Here is a 21,163-nt window from a genome sequence, read left to right as displayed (position 1 = left end):
TAATATCTTGTATACCTCTATCGTGTCTCCTCTCATCCTCCTTCTCTCCAAAGAGTAAAACCCTAGCCCTACTACCTTTTTTGAACAAGGGGACAACATTCGCCTCCCTCCAATCCTCCAGTACCATTCATAGTCATAGTCATACTTTATTGATCCCAGGGGAAATTGGTTTTCGTTACAGTTGCACCATAAATAATAAATCCGTGGACAACGAGGACATGAAAATCCTAGCCAGAGGCTGAGCAATCTCTTCTCTCACCTCGTGGAGCAGCCTGGGTAATATTCCGTCAAGCCCCAGGGACTTATCCATCCTAATGTATTTTAACAACTCCAACACCTTCTCTCCCTTAATATCTACATGCTCCAGAATATCAACCTCACTCATATTGTCCTCACCGTCATCAAGTTCCCTCTCATTGGAGAATACTGAAGAGAAGTATTCATTGAGGACCTCCAGGCACATCTTCCCACCTTTATCTCTAATCGGTCCTACCTTCACTCCTGTCATCCTTTTGTTCTTCGCATAATTGAAGAATGCCTTGGGGTTTTCCTTTACCCTACTCGCCAAGGCCTTCTCATGCCCCCTTCTTAATCGTCTCAGCCCCTTCTTCTGCTCCTTTCTTGCTACCCTATATTCCTCAATAGACCCATCTGATCCTTGCTTCCTAAACCCCATGTATGCTGCCTTCTTCCACCTGACTAGATTTTCCACTTCACTTGTCACCCATGGTTCCTTCACCCTACCATTCTTTATCTTCCTCACCGGGACAAATTTAACCCTAACATCCTGCAGGAGATCCCTAAACATCGACCACATGTCCATATAGTACATTTCCCTGCAAAAACATCATTCCAATTCACACATCCGCAAGTTCTAGCCTTATAGCCTCATAATTTGCCCTTCCCCAATTAAAAATTTTCCTGTCCTCTCCGATTCTATCCTTTTCCATGATAATGTTAAAGGCCAGGGAGCGGTGGTCACTGTCCCCCAGATGCTCACCCACTGAGAGATCTGTGACCTGACCTGGTTCATTACCTAATACCAAATAATGACCTTTCATTATTACTTGATTCGCCCATTTTAGAATGCTGTCTGATCTGCAAGGCATTTCTACCATTTTTTACTTGTTATTTCAATGCTTTTTTTTTGTTCATGTACTTGACACAAAAGTTATTGATAAGGTCAATAATTCCAGCCCATCTTTAACTGCACTTCAGAAGGTGAAGGTTAAATCAGCTTTCAAGATGCTGCAGTCCTTCTTGTGGAGTTCTAGCAACGATGAAGGAAAGTGTTTACCTGTTTGAATTTTGGAGGCAGACTCCAACCACAAGCCTGAACTCGACCATCATCTTTCTGTACATGAGCCTTAACTTGGCGATACTGTTCCCTCTTCTGCTCCCTGCGTGCGGCTGAAGTACTCTCATTGCCACTAAAAAAAAAACAAAATTACACAATGCAATAGCTGTTTCTCAATTTTGACAAGAATGAAGTAATTTAAGTTTTCTTTTAAAAAGCATTAAAATCCCATCCTGGTTTGCTGTCTGAAGAAACAGATGGGGAGTAAGTTGATTCTAATGTGACTAAACCATAAACCCATTGGGACAGGAGTGAGACTTGGACTTTGAATTTCTAATATTTCCATCTATGCAGAAGCATTTGGCTTCTATTCACAACTGACATACTGGCAGCTCACTCTGCACAAGTAGCAAATCCCACTGTGTTTTTCCTTTTCCAAAAAGACTATCTGAGAACTTAAAAGAATACTTTTTTGTGTAAGCACTTTGAGAATCAGATTCCAGCATTGACTGCTCCTGATCATATTCACCCCCTAATCCTCAACACCTGTGCCTCCAAAGTCAGCCCATTCTCAGCTCCTACTTATTTTGCCCTCTGAGTCTACCAAAATGTCACTAATCTTCAAGTTATTCACGTTCTGTTTTCACCAGGTTTTGTTATCCTCTGCTGCCCATCAGAACTCCATTTTCAAATGGCCAAGTCCTGGTCACTTCTAAACTCAAGACCAACTTCCCTCAGGCTTTCTCGTTGATACAGATCCAGATGGCCTCCTTCTCTGCTATCTCTCTCCAAGTCTATTACAAATTTAATGTCATCTTGTATGTGTGTCAGTTACTGATTAATGCTTAGGTTCTCTTATTCTTTGTAGAGCTCCACCTTCTTTTGTTCCCTTTAGTCTTTATGCCAATGTCCTCCCATCAGCAATGGTCATTTTTTTTCTGATGCTACTCTGTATCCACCTGGTTAACTTACACTATGATCTTCAAATCTATTCTAATCAGTGCAGTGGTCAAACCACAAACTATAATATTTACTTTCAACAGGGACAATAAAAGTCTGGCTTTGTATAAGAACTGTTAGTCTAAGAAACACTAAACACTGTTTCAGTGAATGAAGGGTCAACTGACACTTTAGCTCCTTAACTCAACTGGAACGTCCTGTTCCTAAAGATAATTTCAAATAGCATGTTTGTCCTTTCCTGCTCTCACTGTGAAATTAGAAACATAGAAAACATACAGCACATAAACACGAGGAATTCTGCAGATGCTGGAAATTCAAGCCAACATGCATCAAAGTTGCTGGTGAACGCAGCAGGCCAGGCAGCATCTCTAGGAAGAGGTACAGTCGATATTTCGGGCCGAGACTCTTCGTCAGGACTAACTAAAGGAAGAGCTAGTAAGAGATTTGAAAGTGGGAGATCCAAAATGATAGGAGAAGACAGGAGGGGGAGGGATGGAGCCAAGAGCTGGACAGGTGAGTGCCAAAAGGGATATGAGAGGATCATGGGACAGGAGGCCCAGGGAGAAGGAAAAGGGGGAGGGGGGAAAACCCAGAGGATGGGCAAGGGGTATAGTGAGAGGGACAGAGGGAGAAAAAGGAGAGAGGGAGAGAAAGAATGTGTGTGTATAAATAAATAACGGATGGGGTACGAGGGGGAAGTGGGGCATTAGCGGAAGTTAGAGAAGTCAATGTTCATGCCATCAGGTTGGAGGCTACCCAGACGGAATATAAGGCGTTGTTCCTCCAACCTGAGTGTGGCTTCATCTTTATAGTACAGGAGGCCGTGGATAGACATCAGAATGGGAATGGGATGTGGAATTAAAATGTGTGGCCACTGGGAGATCCTGCTTTCTCTGGCGGACAGAGCGTAGGTGTTCAGCAAAGCGGTCTCCCAGTCTGCATCGGGTCTCGTCAATATATAAAAGGCCACATCGGGAGCACTGGACGCAGTATATCACCCCAGCCGACTCACAGGTGAAGTGTCGCCTCACCTGGAAGGACTGTCTGGGGCCCTGAATGGTGGTAAGGGAGGAAGTGTAAGGACATGTGTAGCACTTGTTCCGCTTACAAGGATAAGTGCCAGGAGGGAGATCAGTGGGGAGGGATGGGGGGATGAATGGACAAGGGAGTCGCATAGGGAGCGATTCCTGCGGAAAGTGGGGGGGGGGGAAGAGGTGCTTAGTGGTGGGATCCCGTTGCAGGTGGCGGAAGTTACGGAGAATAATATGTTGGACCCGGAGGCTGGTGGGGTGGTAGGTGAGGACCAGGGGAACCCTATTCCTAGTGGGGTGACGTGAGGATGGAGTGAGAGCAGATGTGCGTGAAATGGGGGAGATGTGTTTGAGAGCAGAATTGATGGTGGAGGAAGGGAAGCCTCTTTCTTTAAAAAAGGACACCTCCCTTGTCCTGGAATGAAAAGCCTCATCCTGAGAGCAGATGCAGCGGAGACGGAGGAATTGCAAGAAGGGGATGGCATTTTTGCAAGAGACAAGGTGAGAAGAGGAATAGTCCAGATAGCTGTGAGAGTCAGTAGGCTTATAGTAGACATCAGTAGATAAGCTATCTCCAGAGATAGAGACAGAAAGATCTAGAAAGGGGAGGGAGGTGTCGGAAATGGACCAGGTAAACTTGAGGGCAGGGCGAAAGTTGGAGGCAAAGTTAATGAAGTCAATGAGCTCAGCATGCGTGCAGGAAGCAGCGCCAATGCAGTCGTCAATGTAGCGAAGGAAAAGTGGGGACAGATACCAGAATAGGTTTGGAACATAGATCGTTCCACAAAGCCAACAAAAAGACAGGCATAGCTAGGACCCATATGGGTGCCCATAGCTACACCTTTAGTCTGGAGGAAGTGGGAGGAGCCAAAGGAGAAATTATTAAGAGTAAGGACTAATTCCGCTAGACGGAACAGAGTGGTGGTAGAGGGGAACTGATTAGGTCTGGAATCGAAAAAGAAGCGGAGAGCTTTGAGACCTTCCTGATGGGGGATGGAAGCATATAGGGATTGGACATCCATGGTGAAAATAAAGCGGTGGGGGCCAGGGAACTTAAAATCATCGAAAAGTTTAAGAGCGTGAGAAGTGTCACGAACATAGGTAGGAAGGGATTGAACAAGGGGGGATAAAACTGTGTCGAAGTATGCAGAAACAAGTTCGGTGGGGCAGGAGCAAGCTGAGACAATAGGTCGGCCAGGACAGGCAGGTTTGTGGATCTTGGGTAGGAGGTAGAAACGGGAAGTGCGCGATGTGGGAACTATAAGGTTGGTAGCAGTGGATGGGAGATCCCTTGAGCGGATAAAGTCGGTGATTGTGTGGGAGACAATGGCCTGATGCTCCTTAGTGGGGTCATGATCGAAGGGTAAATAAGGGGAGGTATCCGCGAGTTGTCGCTGTGCCTCGGCAAGGTAGAGGTCAGTACGCCAGACTACAACAGCACCTCCCTTATCGGCGGGTTTAATAGTAAGGTTAGGATTAGTGCGGAGGGAGTGGAGAGCAGAGCGTTCGGAAGGAGTAAGGTTGGAATGGGAACAAGGCGTGGTGAAGTCGAGATGGTTGATGTCCCATCGGCAGTTAGCAATAAAGAGATCCAGAGCAGGCAGAAGATCAGAGTGGGATGTCCATGAAGAAGAGGAAGGTTGAAGTTGGGAGAAGGGGTTAGCGGTGGGGGTGGAAGAGTCCTTGCCGAAGAAGTAGGCTCGGAGACGGAGACGGTGGAAGAAGAGTTCCGCATCATGGCGAACGCTTAACTTGCTGAGGTGTGGGCAAAGGGGGACAAAGGTGAGGCCCTTACTGAGGACAGAGCGTTCTGCCTCCGACAGTTGAAGGTCAGAGGGGATGGTAAAGACCCGGCATGGATGAGAGCTGGGATCAGAGGGGGGAGGGGGGAGGGGGAGGCTGGGGGTGTCAGTGGAGAGGGGAGGGTTGGGGTGAGAGGAAGATGGAGCCTCTGAGGGCCCAGGAGCTGACGGTGGGATCTGAGGGAGACTGGGTTGCAGACTGGTGGTGGGGGGAAGGGGAAACGGGAGTCACAATAGCAGCACATAAAGACCCGGCCTGGAGTTCCAGGGTGGAGTCGCAGTTGGTGGTTGCGCAATGGCTTTGAACATACAGCACAGTACAGACTCTTCGGCCCACAAAGCTGCGCCGAACAAATTCTCTATAATGGCTGGACTTCCAAGGTTTAAATTTTCTTTTCCAACTTACACAGCCCTCAGCACCTAACAGCACACAAGAACTCTGATCAGCTACTAGGTGGTTCACTCTCTTTTTCAGCAACACGTTTCCTTTGTGCTTCAATGTACTTTATAGTGAAATCTCACCCAAGCTACCTATTCTCACTCCTTTTGAAATTAAATACCTTGCAGTTCCCCTCCATCTCAACTCTTTCAATTAATGATTCATCACTTTGTTCCTTCTTGTAAACTCATCCTTCCCAGGAATCTAGAACACCTCATATCCCTAAATGCAATTCTTTTCCTACCCACCACTTGCAAGCATTTAAAATCCAAGCAACACACACAAAATGCTTGGAGGAACTCAGCAGGCTAGGCAGCATCTATGGAAAAGAGTGCAGTCGAAGTTTCAGGTTGTTTTTAAAACCCAAGCTTGACCATTTGGTTCTTGAACCAACCATCACAACCCTAATCACAATAGTGAAGCAACCCTAGGACCACTTTGCACTGAAGTGGACCTTGTTTCTTTTATAGGTTTTAATACTCTAATTGTGTTCTGTCATGTAAAAAGTGTGAATGCTGCTTACCTGATGCTCTGTGCCTGTCATGCAGCTGCAAGTAAGCTTTTCATTGTAGCTATGCACATATGTACTTAAACATATGACAATAAACTTGACTTTAACGTGATGTCACAATCTATTCTGTATATATCAGATTATGTTAATTAATATTTGTACAATGAATCCTGGTTCCTTTATTTCAGATCAAAAGTGATGAAATGCAGTGGAACCAAACAAAGCAGCAAAGCTGGTTTTAAATCTCAAAGCAGAAAGACACAGATACAAATAGCTCCATTATACAAAATAGCGGAACTGAGGAAAGAGCAATTATCCAGGCCAACCCTTACAACTGAGGGCCAGTCCCTGTTAACTGGAAAGTACACGTTTGAGAATGGCAAGTGGTAGCGAACTCTACATTACCTGGAATGTTGATCTAGTCAACCTGTAACAGACTGTGAGGACTGCTGAGAGAATTATCGGTGTCTCTCTTCTCCTCATCCACAACATACACCAGAGGTACTACGTTTACAGAGCCCTCAGCATTGTCCAGGACCCCACCTATCCATCCCACAATCTCTTTGACCTCCCTACTGTCAGGTGGAATGGTACCACAGTATAAGAACAATGGCTGTTAGGCTTGCTAACAGCTTCTTCCCCCAGGCTGTGAGACTTCTGAACACCCTGCTACACCTAATACACATTAGTTATGACAGCATCAGTAGCATTACACTGTTGTATCTTTAACTCTATATCGTATACGCACTTTATATCAACTTATACATATGAGGATATTTTTTATTATCTGTTAATATTATCATAAGTGCTGTATGTGACACATGTATTGTGTTTTGCATCTTGATCCCGGAGGAATGTTGTTTCGTTTAACTGTATACATGTAGACAGCTGGATGACAATAAACTTGAACTTGAACTTAAGGCCAACATTCGCTACCAAGGCCCAAATAATAAAGATTATATGGGGCAATATTCACAGAGCAAGTCCACATTTTCAGAAAAGAACTAACAAAAATAGGGTAAAAGAATATATTTTGTTGCAACACTTACTCTTCGTTAAGGAAATCAAATGCCTTTGAGATGGGCAAATGAGATACAGCATCACTTCTCTTCTTAAACACTCCAGGGGTGACGTGTGAGGTTGGTGCATTGTACTTAACGTTGACTGGTGTGACAGGTTTCTTGGCTGTATTAGTAGACGGACTAAATAAACGGCTAAAACTGGAGGATGAATCAAAGAAAAAGAATGAACACAAAGAAACATGCGTTATAGTTATGTATATTATAAGTCCACTCTCAAAAGCACATCTTATATTGTCCTCAGGAACCTCTGAGCTAAGGCACTTTTTGTTTTTATGCATTTTTATTTACATACAAATAAATTAAATATGCAACAAATTGATTGGCTCTAATTCCCTCCCTGCCTGCCTCAGCACAGCTTTGCAATGCCCTACAGCCAGTCAGAAACACATATTTAAACTTAAGGAATTGAACTGGCAATGCAGAATTTCAACTTCAGCTTCACCAATTAAAAGCAGCCGTAAATATTCTTCCACCTCACTGTGCCCTTCTCTGGCAGCAGAACGCTTTGCCCGGTTCTATTTGAAGAGCGTTGGAGTGATCAGCTGTGAGCAATGCAGTTCCAACACCAATCAACATGCACATGCACACACACACACAAACACACCAGCTTTGTGCTGAAGGCTAGATCAGGAGAAATCGGTATGATCTTCCTCTTCATAATATAACAACATCTAGGCAAATTGTATGATCCTCCTACCTCCTACCAAGGTTAACTAACGTATCTACAGGCAACAGAGTCTTGAGTCTTCCAATTCTATATGGCACAGTATTCTTTGCCAAAGGCACCCCACTAGGGTCACTCTGTGAAGTAACTCAAAACAACAAAAATTATGAATGTATTGCCGGTATTTTGATTAAGAGGGTACTAAAATCACAGGAATAGCATATGCCACACATTGGCTTTGTGGGAGAAGTCAGAGAGTGGTAGTGGATAGCTGCCTCTCTGACAGGAGGCCTGTGACTCTAGTGGTGTTCCGCAGGAATTGGCGATGGGTCCATTGCTTGTCATCTATATCAACCATCTGGATGATAACGTTGTAAAGTGAATCAGGAAATTTGGGGATGACACCAAGACTGGGGATGTTCCGGACAGTGAAGAAGGATATTGAAGCTTGCAGTTGGATCTGGTCTAGCGGGGAAAATGGTAAATGGAATTTGATGCAGACAAGTGTGAGGTATTGCACTTCAGGAGGACAAACCAGGGTAGGACTTGCACTGTGAGCGGTAGGGCACTGAGGAGTTCGTAGAACAGAAGGATTTGGGAATATAAATCTGTAATTTCTTGAAAGTGACATTACAGGTAGATAGGGTTGTAAAGCAAGCTTTTGGCACATTGGCCTTCACAAATCAAAGTATTGAGTACAGGAGATAGGATGTTACTTTGAAGTTGTACAAGACGTTGGTGAGGCACAATTTGGAGTATTGTGTGCAATTTTGATCACTTAACTACAGGGAAGATATCAATAAGATTGAAAGAGAACTGGGAAAACTTACAAGATATTGCCAGAACTTGAGGACCTGAGTTATAGGGAAAGGTTGAATCCATTAGGACTTTATCAAATCTCGCCTCATTCTTCTATACTCTAGGTGAATAGAAGAATCCAAAATTATGAGGGATACTTTTAGGGTAAATGCAACCAGGCGTTTTTCCCTGAGGTTGGGTGAGACTAGAATTAGAGGTCTTAGGTTATGGGCGAAAGGTGAAATATTTAAGGGGAACCAGAGGGGTAACTTCTTCACTCAGGGTGGTGAAAATGTGGAACGAGCTGCCAGCAGAAGTGGTGGCTGTAGGTTTGAATTTAACATTTAAGAAAATTTCTGGGTAGGTACCTATATGGGAGTAGTATGGAGGGCTACTAGTCTGAGTAAAGGTCGATGGGACTATGGAGATTAACAGTTCCGCATGTGCTGTAGTGTTCTATGACTCTAGTATAAGGTGTTTTGGCTAATGCACTTGTGAAAGTATCCTGCTTAGTTGCATTGTGGCCTGGTCTGATAATTCTGTAAGGGGTTTCTTCTTTTATGTTATTGCTAAGGCTAATAAAATGGCTCCTTTGTTATGTTAAAAATAAAATGGCTTCTCTGTACTGTTAACTGCTGAGACAGTGGTTCTCTATAGCAGCTTGTTTTGGGTTATAATTACTGACAACCAGAATCGTATTCATTTGCTAACCAATTGGGATAGATGTTATTCTTTCTTGTGTGTCTGTAAGCTATTGTTTTCGTGGGCTTTGGGCGGAAAGCGGATGGGGACAGAGAGAGGAGACGCGATACTGTAAGCTGGACGATGGAACGGACCCCAAGCGGGAGTCTGAGGCCCAGGGTCTTCAGCGAGGAGAGGAGACATGGACAGACTCAAGTAGAGCGTTTGGTCGATCACCGAGAGTGGTCCCATCGAGGGTCAGCAGAGTTCGGAGGACATCGACTGGAGGAAAGGAAGGCCCCATTAATTGAGCTCCAACAATTGTGCACGAAGTGGTTGAACTTTGATAATTTTGGCGCCTTTTACTTTCCTTTTATATTGTATCTCTATTAATTACATAGTTCCAGTAAATACTTATAAAGTGTAATCATTTAATCGCATATGGTGTACTGTCTGTTATTTGGCTGTGGTGGGGTACATCACACAGCACCTACACAAATTTGATTACTCAGTTTGGCGGGGCTGAAGGCTGCTCCCCCTAGATGAAAGCGAGCTGACCGAGCCCGAGGCTTACCAGGGGGTTACAATTCTAACACACAGGAATGCAAGAGGCTGAATAGAATAGTGGACACAGCCTGGTCTATCACGGGCAGAACCATCCCCACCACTGACTGCATTTACGTGGGGGGGGGTACTGCCTCAAGGAGGCAGCATCATCAAGGATCCTCACCAAGCCATCTTTTTGCTGCTACCTTCAGGCAGGAGGCATACAAACCTGAAGCCTCACAGCACCATATCCAGGAACAGCTACTTTCCTACAACCATCAGGTTCTTGAAGTGACCTGCAAAATCCTAACCCTACTCCAGCAACGGAAAACTACCGACCACCTCTTTCACTACCATGGACCTGTTTTCAATTTCATCATTTTTTTTTATTGGACTAAGATCTTGTTTCTCTCCCTCTTCCCTGTTTTCTATAATATATAGTTTATATTTTGTGTGTTCACAGTTTCTACGTGCCTGCGATGTTACTGTAAGTTTTTCCACCGCCCCTGTATCTCACTTTACTTGTGCACATGACAAATAAACACAACTCGATAAACAATGAAAATGTTATAGCACTGACAGGATATTCTGTGCAAAAAATTCAAAGATCACCACTAATAAAAAACAGTCAGTTCTTTGTTGCCAGCAAGTAGGAAATATGGCCAACAGAGCAGGAACTGACAACAGTGTGTGAAAGCCATTCAGAACACACCTGCTCTTACACACATTCACACTAAAGTAAAGCACATGCTTTTTAAGATGAGCCAAATATATTGTAAAAACAAAGTAACTATTTTTAGAAGGAAGTTGCAACTGTACCATTACCATGAAAGAGTGAGCATATGTCAGAGAAATCCAGCCACTGGTGTGCCATGCTCTGACAAACACAACCGAGCTGTTAAATGCTATTGAAACTAATGAATGCAAGTTAAAGTTACTAAGAAATCAAAACAGTGGTAACAACAAGACAAAATGTACCCAAGTCTGATGGTGAAAACCAACAGGCGAACATGAAAATAAAAATGGAAACACATAATCAATAACACGTGGGTAAGGTTACACTCAGGACTTCTGACAGTCACCACCAGGATGCTCGTGGTGTGGCTTGAAGGGCCTATTTCACCCTGTATTGCTAAATAAGTAAATTTCATTTGGAGGTAAGATCCACACAGAGAAACCAAGGGTTGTACTAGACTGATCTACGAGGCACCCAAGGCATCTTCCTTCTCACTGGAGACTGTGAATGGATTACATCTGTAGAATGGCATGGCCAGCTATACAAAGTCTCAGGTCTTTGCCTAACAATTCTGATGAGCCTATCTGGTCACAATTTCAGGGCAAACAAGCTAGCTGCATCTCTAAATTACAGTAGGGAGACGAAAAGGCGATTCTCACCCTGTCTGGGGTTGGCAGACCATGTACATAAAGAATTCTGAACAAGGTCTGCCCTGTATCTGCTGGATGAATCATTACACAATGAAATATGCAAATAGGAAAGATTTTTGGAGTAATTCAATCAAAATGTGTGTAAAAAATTAAATTAGCCTAAAATGGTGACTCTGCATGCAGCTCCAGAGGCAATCATCAAGTATTAACACAGCTGAAATCCAAAGTCACAAAGCTCTATTTGTTTTTTATATATACATCTTAGAACATAGATTTTAGAATAATACAGCACAGTACAGGCCCTTCCGCCCACAATGTTGTGCCGAACCTTAAACCCTGCCTCCCATATAACCACCCACCTTAAATTCCTCCATATACTTGCCTAGTAGTCTCTTAAATTTCACTAGTGTATCTGCCTCCACCACTGACTCAGGCAGTGCATTCCACGCACCAACCACTCTCTGAGTAAAAAACCTTCCTCTAATATCCCCCTTGAACTTCCCACCCCTTACCTTAAAGCCATGTCCTCTTGTGTTGAGCAGTGGTGCCCTGGGGAAGAGGCGCTGGCTATCCACTCTATCTATTCCTCTTAATATCTTGTATACCTCTATCATGTCTCCTCTCATCCTCCTTCTCTCCAGAGAGTAAAGCCCTAGCTCCCTTAGTCTCTGATCATAATGCATACTCTCTAAATCAGGCAGCATCCTGGTAAATCTCCTCTGTACCCTTTCCAATGCTTCCACATCCTTCTTATAGTGAGGCGACCAGAACTGGACACAGTACTCCAAGTGTGGCCTAACCAGAGTTTTATAGAGCTGCATCATTACCTCACGACTCTTACCTCAGTACCTCATCATCCCTTGACTTATGAAGGTTAACACCCCATAAGCTTTCTTAACGACCCTATCTACCCGTGAGGCAACTTTCAGGGATCTGTGGACATGTACCCCCAGATCCCTCTGCTCCTCCACACTACTCAGTAACCTACCATTTACTTTGTACTCTGCCTTGGAGTTTGTCCTTCCAAAGTGTACCACCTCACACTTCTCTGGGTTGAACTCCATCTGCCACTTCTCAGCCCACTTCTTCATCCGGTCAATGTCTCTCTGCAATCTTCGACAATCCTCTACACTATCCACGACACCACCAACCTTTGTGTCATCTGCAAACTTGCCAACCCACCCTTACACCCCCACATCCAGGTCATTAATAAAAATCACGAAAAGTAGAGGTCCCAGAACCGATCCTTGTGGGACACCACTAGTCACAACCCTCCAATCCGAATGTACTCCCTCCACCATGACCCTCTGCTTTCTGCAGGCAAGCCGAGTCTGAATCCACCTGGCCAAACTTCCTTGGATCCCATGCCTTCTGACTTTCTGAATAAGCGTACCGTGTGGAACCTTGTCAAGTGCCTTACTAAAATCCACATAGATCACATCCACTGCACTACCTGCATCTATATGCCTGGTCACCTCCTCAAAGAACTCTATCAGGTTTGTTAGACATGATCTGCCCTTCACAAAGCCATGCTGACTGTCCCTGATCAGACCATGATTCTCTAAATGCCTACAGATCCTATCTCTAACAGCTTTCCCACCACAGACGCAAGGCTCACTGGTCTATAATTACCCGGACTATCCCTACTACCTTTTTTGAACAAGGGGACAACATTCGCCTCTTTCCAATCCTCTGGTACCATTCCCGTGTCACAATGAGGACATAAAGATCCTAGCCAGAGGCTCAGCAATCGCCTCCCTCGCCTCGTGGAGCAACCTGGGGTATATTCCGTCAGGCCCCGGGGACTTAACCATCCTAATGTATTTTAACAACTCCAACACCTCCTCTCCCTTAATATCAACATGTTCCAGAACATCAACCTCACTCATATTGTCCTCACCGTCATCAAGTTCCCTCTCATTGGTGAATACTGAAGAGAAGTATTCATTGAGGACCTCGCTCACTTCCTCAGCCTCCAGGCACATCTTCCCACCTTTATTTCTAATTGGTCCTACCTTCACTCCTGTCATCCTTTTGTTCTTCACATAATTGAAGAATGCCTTGTGGATTTCCTTTACCCTACTCGCCAAGGCCTTCTCATGCCCCCTTCTTGCTCTCCTCAGCCCCTTGTTGTCATTTCTAATTTTTATTACTACGTATTGCAATATATTGCTGCCATAAAACAACAAATTTCACAACATATGCCAGTGACATTAAACCTGATTCTGATTTTGAAATGCTGGAGGAACTCAGCAAGTTACACAGCATCTATGGAAATGATTAAACAGAGAAAGAAATAGCCATTAACCCTAGAATAAATTTAAAGTCTCCAGGTTGTATCTTTTCCTTTCTAGGTCAGACTCAACAATTATCTTTAAAGAGGCAGGCAGCACATGATAAACAGTACAGTCAGACTTACAACTGCCAGATGGTAGATTTCTTTTTCTCCTGAATGGATGGGTTCTCCCTTGAGGCACTAAGAACAGAGGATACATAAACATACAGCGTTCAAATTCTACCCAAATGAGATCAGATAAAAAAACAAAATGTAAAGATTTGAAGTAATGCTTTATTCAAGATTGACTCCTACCGAATCATCTCTGTCCACCGTACAGCTTCCTGCAGCTCCATTAATCGCTCTTTATACTGGTTACGCTCCATAAGGACTCTGGCCATCTCTACACGAGTGAAGCGCTTTCTCTGAGCAGTAGGAACATCGCTCTATGTTTAAGCACCAAAGAACTAATCAAACATGGCACACTACTTTTTACCAACACACAGTACATTTGTACCTACCAAAAAGGTACAGATTAAAGGGTATAAGTCTCCCCATATATCAACAAACACTGCACTTTCTTTGTAACTGTAGCACATTATTCTGCATGTTACTGTTTTACCTTGTTCTACCTCAATGCACTGTGTACTGTGTAGATTTGATCTGTACAGACAGTATTCAAGACAAGCTTTTCACTGTATCTCGGCACATGTGACAATAATAAACCAATTTGGCAGGGACTAGATGGACCGAATGGCTTGTTTCTGTGCTGTATTGCTCTATGACTCTAATACTAATTAAGACCATAAGACACAGGAGCAGAAACAGGCCACTCAGGCCATCGAGTCTGATCCACCATTCCATCATGGCTGTTCCCAGATCCCGCTCAACCCCATCCACCTGCCTTTTCGTCATATCCTTTAATGCCGTGACCAATCAAGAAACGATCAACTTCTTCCTTAAATATACCTATGGACTTGGCCTCCACGGGAGTCTGTGGCAGAGCATTCCACGGATTCACTACTCGCTGGCTAATTCATGAAATGTGATGGAGAACCAAGAGCCTGATACCTCTATGAATGCTCAAAGTTAGTTTGTGAAACTAAGGTTGAAAATCTGAAAATTGGCCATTATAAAGAGAGAAATAACAATATTATACCTCATCAGAATCCTCCTTAGCTCTGCTCTTTGCTTCTTCAGCCTCCAAACGTACTCTGAAAGAAGATATAACAATTATAAGTGAATAAATCAGGAAGGTATTAGTATACTGGCTCAGTGTATTGGACAAATTAAATACAGATAGTCAAGTATACTTTTACGTGATAGTTAAAATGTACAGTATTTATGTTAATCTGCAATAATCCTGTATAAGGTGTCCAGTGAGGAGCAGCACCTCTGGTGAAAGGGCTTATCTTGCCCATTCTGGGGCAACCCACTCACCTGTGACTCCAAGTAGCTGTTTTTATGCAACAGCAGCCACGCCCCGGTGCACTGCTTTGATAGGCAGACTAAAGCAGGCGAGGGTAGCTAGCAGGCCTCATGCCCCGGTGAGATGGGGACATGCCTATCCTAGCATACAAAGTCAGCTCTAGTGGACCGGGCGGGTGAGATACAATGGCCAGGAAGGCTGTTGAGCAAAACATTGTGGAGAGCGAAGGGTATGACAAGGCACAGAAGTCATCACGGTCATCCACTGCAACCAAGGAAGACCCCAGTTGTGACGACTACTCGTACCACTGGACATGGACCTCCAAGATTGAGAGAGTGGATCTGCCCCAGTGCAATGGCTTTTCCATTTTAAAAGAACTCTCCCACACAGGTTTCTTCATGCGGCTCACAGCATCTAAGGCACAACAAGAGAAATGTATAAATCTTACTATCAGAGTCAAATTTGACAGACAACCAACCAATCAATCAGGTGTAATATGCCAGTCATCTGACATGCACCAGTACTCTCAAATACACAAGAATAAGCACCAAGTGCAGTCTCTGTGCTGGGTATAGAAGAGACAATAAGATTAGATTAGATTCCTCACTTCCTCAACTCTTCTTCTAGGTCTCTGTTCTTCTCCTCCAGCTTCAGCTTGGCTTGTCTGACTGACTCCAACTCTCCCTGCAGCACATCCTTTTCACATGTCAGCTCATCAACCTGCGCTATCAGGTCATTCTTCACCACGTTCAGTGCATTTCTAAAGAAGCAAGAGGTAACAGTAAGGGGTGACCTTTCAAGTAAATATTTCAAATTATACATGAACTAGGATGACAAAAGAGGAAGACAAGTATTAATTCTAGATCTTATTAGCTCAAAGCAAGAAAACATTGCAACATTCTCTGCACCCTTGGTAAATCAACTCAACTTTATCACATATATGGGGAGACTGTCACAATTCTTCACTTGGAAAGATCCCAATTATACTCAAAGAAATCACCAAAGGGAATTAGGAAGAGTACACCTCCACAACACCCTGTTTAACATTTTATTCTCCTCTCCCATTTCACCATAGCCACTTCCTTGGAACAGCTTCCATTAGTGTAATGCTAATACAGTACCAGAGACCAGGTTCAATTCCACCGCTCCCTGTAAGGAGTTTATATATTCACTCTGAGACCATGTATGTTTCCTCTGGATGCTCCAGTCTCCTCCCACATTCCAAAAGCGTACGAGTTAGTAGATCATGGGTGTAATTGGGCAGTGCAGGCTCACTGGGCAGGAAAGGTCTGTATCTCTAATTAAAATAAATAAATACAGCATCATGCTAGTTCTTGAGAAATGAAGAAGTAGCATTGTAGGCTTACTAAGCATTAGCATTCTCCTCAGGCTTCAATTCCACGCACGCAACTTCAGGCTCAATTCAGAAGTTCCCTCATTATTTTATGCCATAAATAACTTAAATACAGCTCTGCACAGATCAATAGAAGTTTAATTTGAACTGATCTCTTCCAAAGTAGGAGAAATTAATTCACACAGATAGTACTCCCAGGATAACAGCAGCATTTTCATTGTTTAACACAGCACAGAGATTCATTAATACAACTAGATCTCAAACTGGGAAGTGTGTGAAGATATTAGTGCACAGGGAAGCTCAGAACATTATACATATCCAAGTGATTATTAACATGAATAGATATGATTGTTCAAAAGCCACTGTATGCAAAGATTAACATGTTTTTATGGACTGATCAGTTCTGCTCTAGACTGATTTTAACCAAATTCCCAATCCTTCCTGATTTGTTCTTGTCTTGACAGAGTTTTTCCTTAATTTGTCACTGGAGTGAAGATCCACAGGTATCAGTTGTTCTATTTTTCATGGCAGAGGATGGTATTTTTACGAGGACCCAAAACTTATTTCTGGGGGAACCCTCATAAAATTACCTACTATAGCTTAAGAATGTATGTTAATATTTTATAAGTTAACTCTGTTGAAAGCATTTTCAAAGTTTTCCTCCTAAAATGTATGCATGTGTACCTGCAGACAGCTGCATTAAAAAAGTTCAGCAGGAATAGGAACAGTAACAATTGAGACTTACTTGGTCTCCAGCAGCTGTGTATTTTCCTGAATAAGATTCTCAACTTCTCGACCCATACCTGGCAATACATTAAAGGCAGAATGATTATCAGCTCAGCCTATTCCCAAGCAGAAATGAGTACCACAGGAGAAACCTGGAGGGTACCATCTCCCAGTTTTGAATAATTTCAATAATACGAGCTCATGACAAGCTTATTTACATTTACTAATGGCCAGCTGTTACTTAAAAAATAAAACCGAAAAATAATGCTACCAATTGGAAGACCAAGATTTAACCGTACCACATTCAAAAGCTACTGTAGCAGATGGCTTCCTGTAATGGCTCAGCAGACAAGGCAGGAGCAAAATATGTGATGAATGTGATTACAAGCCGCACATGAAACAAGGACTGGATTGGGAAGCAATGGAAGGAGCAGAATTAGTCAAAATACAAGATATTCTGCAGATTCTGGAAATCCAGAGCAACAAACCTAAAATGCTGGAGGAATTCAGCAGGTTAGGCAGCACCTTTGAGCACTCATTCTGAAATGCTGAATATTTATTCCTCTCCTGATCTGCTAAATTCCTCGAGCATTTTGTGAGAATTAGTCAAAAATGGTTTACCCTGGGTTGGCAAGGGGTAGTGGGACATTGATCTGTGCTGGCTTCATTACCTCAATATAAAAGAGGAACGACCAGATCGGCACAGAAGGTTTCAAGTAAGTCACAAATCACCAAACTGTTCAGCCATTAGTTTATCAAATGGTTTCACCCTCCGCCCTGAATGGTTACTTTTTTCTAAAATAAATTTTCCTTCAGAGAACCATTGCTTTCTGTGAGGAGGTTTCATCACAGAAGAGATACCTAATATTTTGCATTTTAATTCAGGTCAAACTGAAGATGTTGCTTGCTACCTGAACCAAGTGTATTTCTCTGCAAACCAACCTTACGTACTAGATTGGATGAGGTTTCAAAAACAAGTTTGTCCATTTGAAACCAAGAATGAATGCAGTAACAAGACATAGATCATCCTTCAAAACCTTAATTCCACTCTAGTGTTGCCAAAAACAGAAATCAATGGCAAAAAATCAGATTCAATTAATTTAATCACTGAAATTTGCAGTGATTGCTAGATTCATGTATGCACCTTCTTCCAATGAAAAGTGACAAATATTGTGTTCAAGCAGAATTTCACTGCTTGAGACTGAGAATCAGTAGTGAGTATTGAACAGTTCAAATTTGTGCCCTCTTCCTCAATATTTCTACCTCAATCACTGTCTGGAGCCATGCTGAGTAGTCAAGCAAGCAAAAATAACTAGGAGTGGTGGAGAAACACTGCAACTGTAGCAGATGATTCATGACAGGGCAGCTCGGAGCTCTGCTTTTTGTCCGTGGTGCCCTCTATCACCAAAATGTTCAATTGGCCATTTCCATGGATGTTAACATACAGCAAGCAGTGTGGACTAGTCAGCTGTGGCCAAACTAGCAAGTGCTGGAATTGGTGAACAAATTATATTTCTAACGTAATTTGGTAGCTACCTTCACCATAGTTGACCAGATTTATTTAATTTCTCAAATATTCCTGATGAATTTGAATAGGTCTCTGGATTGCTAGTCTCGTTACACAAGCACACTGACATAATCTATACCCGGTGCCCCCGGAATCACCTAATGCTAGCCTCATCTTGCATTAGAAGGCTGCTGCTTTACACAGGAGTTGTGCAGAATGATAGCAAAAGGGAGTACTGTAGAAGAAAGGCAGCTTACATTTGAAGTTTGAAAATATTGACAAAACTGGAAAGACCTGCAAAAAGTAGTAGATATAGCCCAGTCCATTACAGGTAATGCCCTCCCCACCATTGAGCACATCTACACGGATCAAGTACCCCCACCACCTTGGCCATGCTCACTTCTCGCTGCTGCCATCAGAAGGTGGTGCAGAAACCTCAGGACCCACACCACTAGATTCTATCAGGCTCTTGAACCAGTGGGGATAACTTCACTCACCCCATCACTGAACTGTTCTCACAACCTATGAACTCACTTTCAAGAACTCTTCATCTTATGTTCTTGATATTTGTTGTTCGTTTATTTATTACTTTCTGTATTTGCACAGTTTGTTTTCTTTTGTACGTTTGCTGGGAGTGGTCATACTTTTGTTTCTATTGTGCGTCCTGTACTTACTGTGAATGCCCACAAGAAAAAGAATTTCAAGAGTTGTATTTGTACTTTGGTAATAAAGTTACTTTGAACTTTGAACAACTGCAGTGACTGGGTTCATTCCAGAGTTTCAATGCTGTCTGAATGGGGTTTGTACATTCTGTGACCGGATTTCCTCCTAAATCCTAAAGGAATGCAGGTTTGGCTATTAACTGGTCATTGTAAATTGCCTGTAGTATGTAGATGAGTGGTGGAATCCCAGGCCAGTTGATGAGAATGTGGGGAGAATAAGAATGGGATTAGTGTCAGCGGATGTTTGCTAGCTAGTACAGACTTGGTGGTTTGTTTCAATGATCTATAACTCTATGAAAAGGAGGATTGCTGTCTTACTAAAAGGCCTCGGTTGGAACAACACCAGATAACGGTACCAGGTGCCCCCCGCTTTCTGAACATTCTCTTTACAACATTTTGCTTTTACGAAAAACCTACATTAGTACCTGTTTTCATTAACTGAAAGAGGATTTTCGCTTTTACGAAAAAAGACGCTCGCTTTAAACTTGTGTTTACCCAAGAGAGACTACCGTGACCATGAAGCCTTGCGCAGTCAGGTGTGTGTGCATGTGTGACGTGCACATACATGTACATGCCGATTTTTTTGGACAAATTGATTTTGGCTCAAACTTCCTGATTCTGTTAAGTGAAACTACACTGTACATACATTATTTCAACTTTATATAGACTGTGTATTTATCATATCATTCCTGCCTTTACTAAATGTTAGTGTTATTTTAGGTTTTATGTGCTATTTGGTATGATTTGGTAGGTTATTTTTTGGGTCTGGGAACGCTCAAAAAATTTTCCCATATAAATTAATGGTAATTGCTTCTTCGTTTTACGCCATTTTGGCTTACAAACGGTTTCACAGGAACACTCTACATTCGGATAGCGGGGGAAACCTGTACCTGTTTCTGTCATTTCATGAGTGGAATGGTCTCAGCAGTGTTGATACATTAAAACCAACATAACCCTCTTTGCTCCTATCCCCTACCCTTGTACCAAAAGGCACTGTAGAACTGCGGAACACATAAGATGTGGAGGAAGTCAGCCAGTCAGGCAGCATATATAGAGGGAATAAGACAGCTGGCATTTTGAGTTCAGGCCCTTCACCTAGACTGAAAGACAAAGGGGAGAATCGCCAAAATACAAGATGGAGGAAAGGGCTGAAATAAGAGGTAGCAATGTGGGGGGGGGGGGTGATAAGCAGATGGAGGGGGAGAGAGTGGAAATAGCGACAGAAGCCGGTACATGGAATCAAGCAAGGTAGGCGGGGAGACAGATGTAGATAGTGGGGAGGGGGGAGGAGTATGCGGATGGCAGAAAGATGGTGTGGGTGGAGGAGGGGGGAAAAACAGGATGATGGGGGCCTGTGCTGGCTGCAGAGGTGCTAGGTAGTTCAGGAGTGATGTACCGTTCATTGAAGAATTCAGCATTCATGCAGTTAGACTGTAGACTACCTAGACAGAATGCCAAGCGGTGTTCCTCTGATTTGCATTTAACCTTATCCTCAAAGTTCAAAGTAAATTTATTATCAAAAAACCCATCTAGTTTAGGTGTTATGGTGGAACTGAGTAATAAGAAAGGTATGACCATTTTAATGGGGGGGGCTATATTACAGGCCACCCAACAAAAACAGTGCAAATACAAAAAGAAAGAAATAATAATAGATAAATAAGCAATAAATATTGTTAACATGAGATGAACAGTCCTTGAAAGTGAGTGGGAACACTTCAGTGACGGGGCAAGTGAAGTTGAGTGAAGTTATCCTCTTTGGTTCAAGAGCCTGATGACTGAGGGATAATAACTGTTCTTGAACCTGGTGGTGTGGGTCCTGAGGCTCCTGTACCTTCCTGATGACAGCAGCGAGAAGTGAGCATGGCCTGGGTGGTGGGGTCCCTGATGATGAATGTTGTTTTCCTGTGACAACACCCTGAATAGATGTGCTCAATGGTGGGGAGGGTTTTACCC

General features: G+C 43.2%; 1 protein-coding gene across 3 annotated transcripts in view; it reads right to left on the bottom strand.

Moving 5' to 3' along the window:
• The window catches only part of LOC140187338 (C-Jun-amino-terminal kinase-interacting protein 4-like), a 295,764-nt gene that overhangs the window by 59,473 nt on the left and 215,128 nt on the right, over window positions 1-21,163 (bottom strand). For all 3 annotated transcript variants that reach the window (XM_072242530.1, XM_072242531.1, XM_072242532.1), the window contains 7 exons: window positions 17,001-17,058; window positions 15,509-15,661; window positions 14,632-14,686; window positions 13,788-13,918; window positions 13,617-13,673; window positions 7,090-7,260; window positions 1,298-1,430 (listed from right to left, as the gene is read on the bottom strand). In XM_072242530.1, coding sequence (XP_072098631.1) covers window positions 1,298-1,430; window positions 7,090-7,260; window positions 13,617-13,673; window positions 13,788-13,918; window positions 14,632-14,686; window positions 15,509-15,661; window positions 17,001-17,058 — 758 coding nt within the window. The remainder of the gene's footprint in view (window positions 1-1,297; window positions 1,431-7,089; window positions 7,261-13,616; window positions 13,674-13,787; window positions 13,919-14,631; window positions 14,687-15,508; window positions 15,662-17,000; window positions 17,059-21,163) is intronic.

Source organism: Mobula birostris, chromosome 24 (genome assembly GCF_030028105.1).
Source record: "Mobula birostris isolate sMobBir1 chromosome 24, sMobBir1.hap1, whole genome shotgun sequence".
NCBI lineage: Eukaryota > Metazoa > Chordata > Chondrichthyes > Myliobatiformes > Myliobatidae > Mobula > Mobula birostris.
Note: the sequence above shows the minus strand (reverse complement) of the source record. Positions and strands in the feature narration are given on the sequence as shown.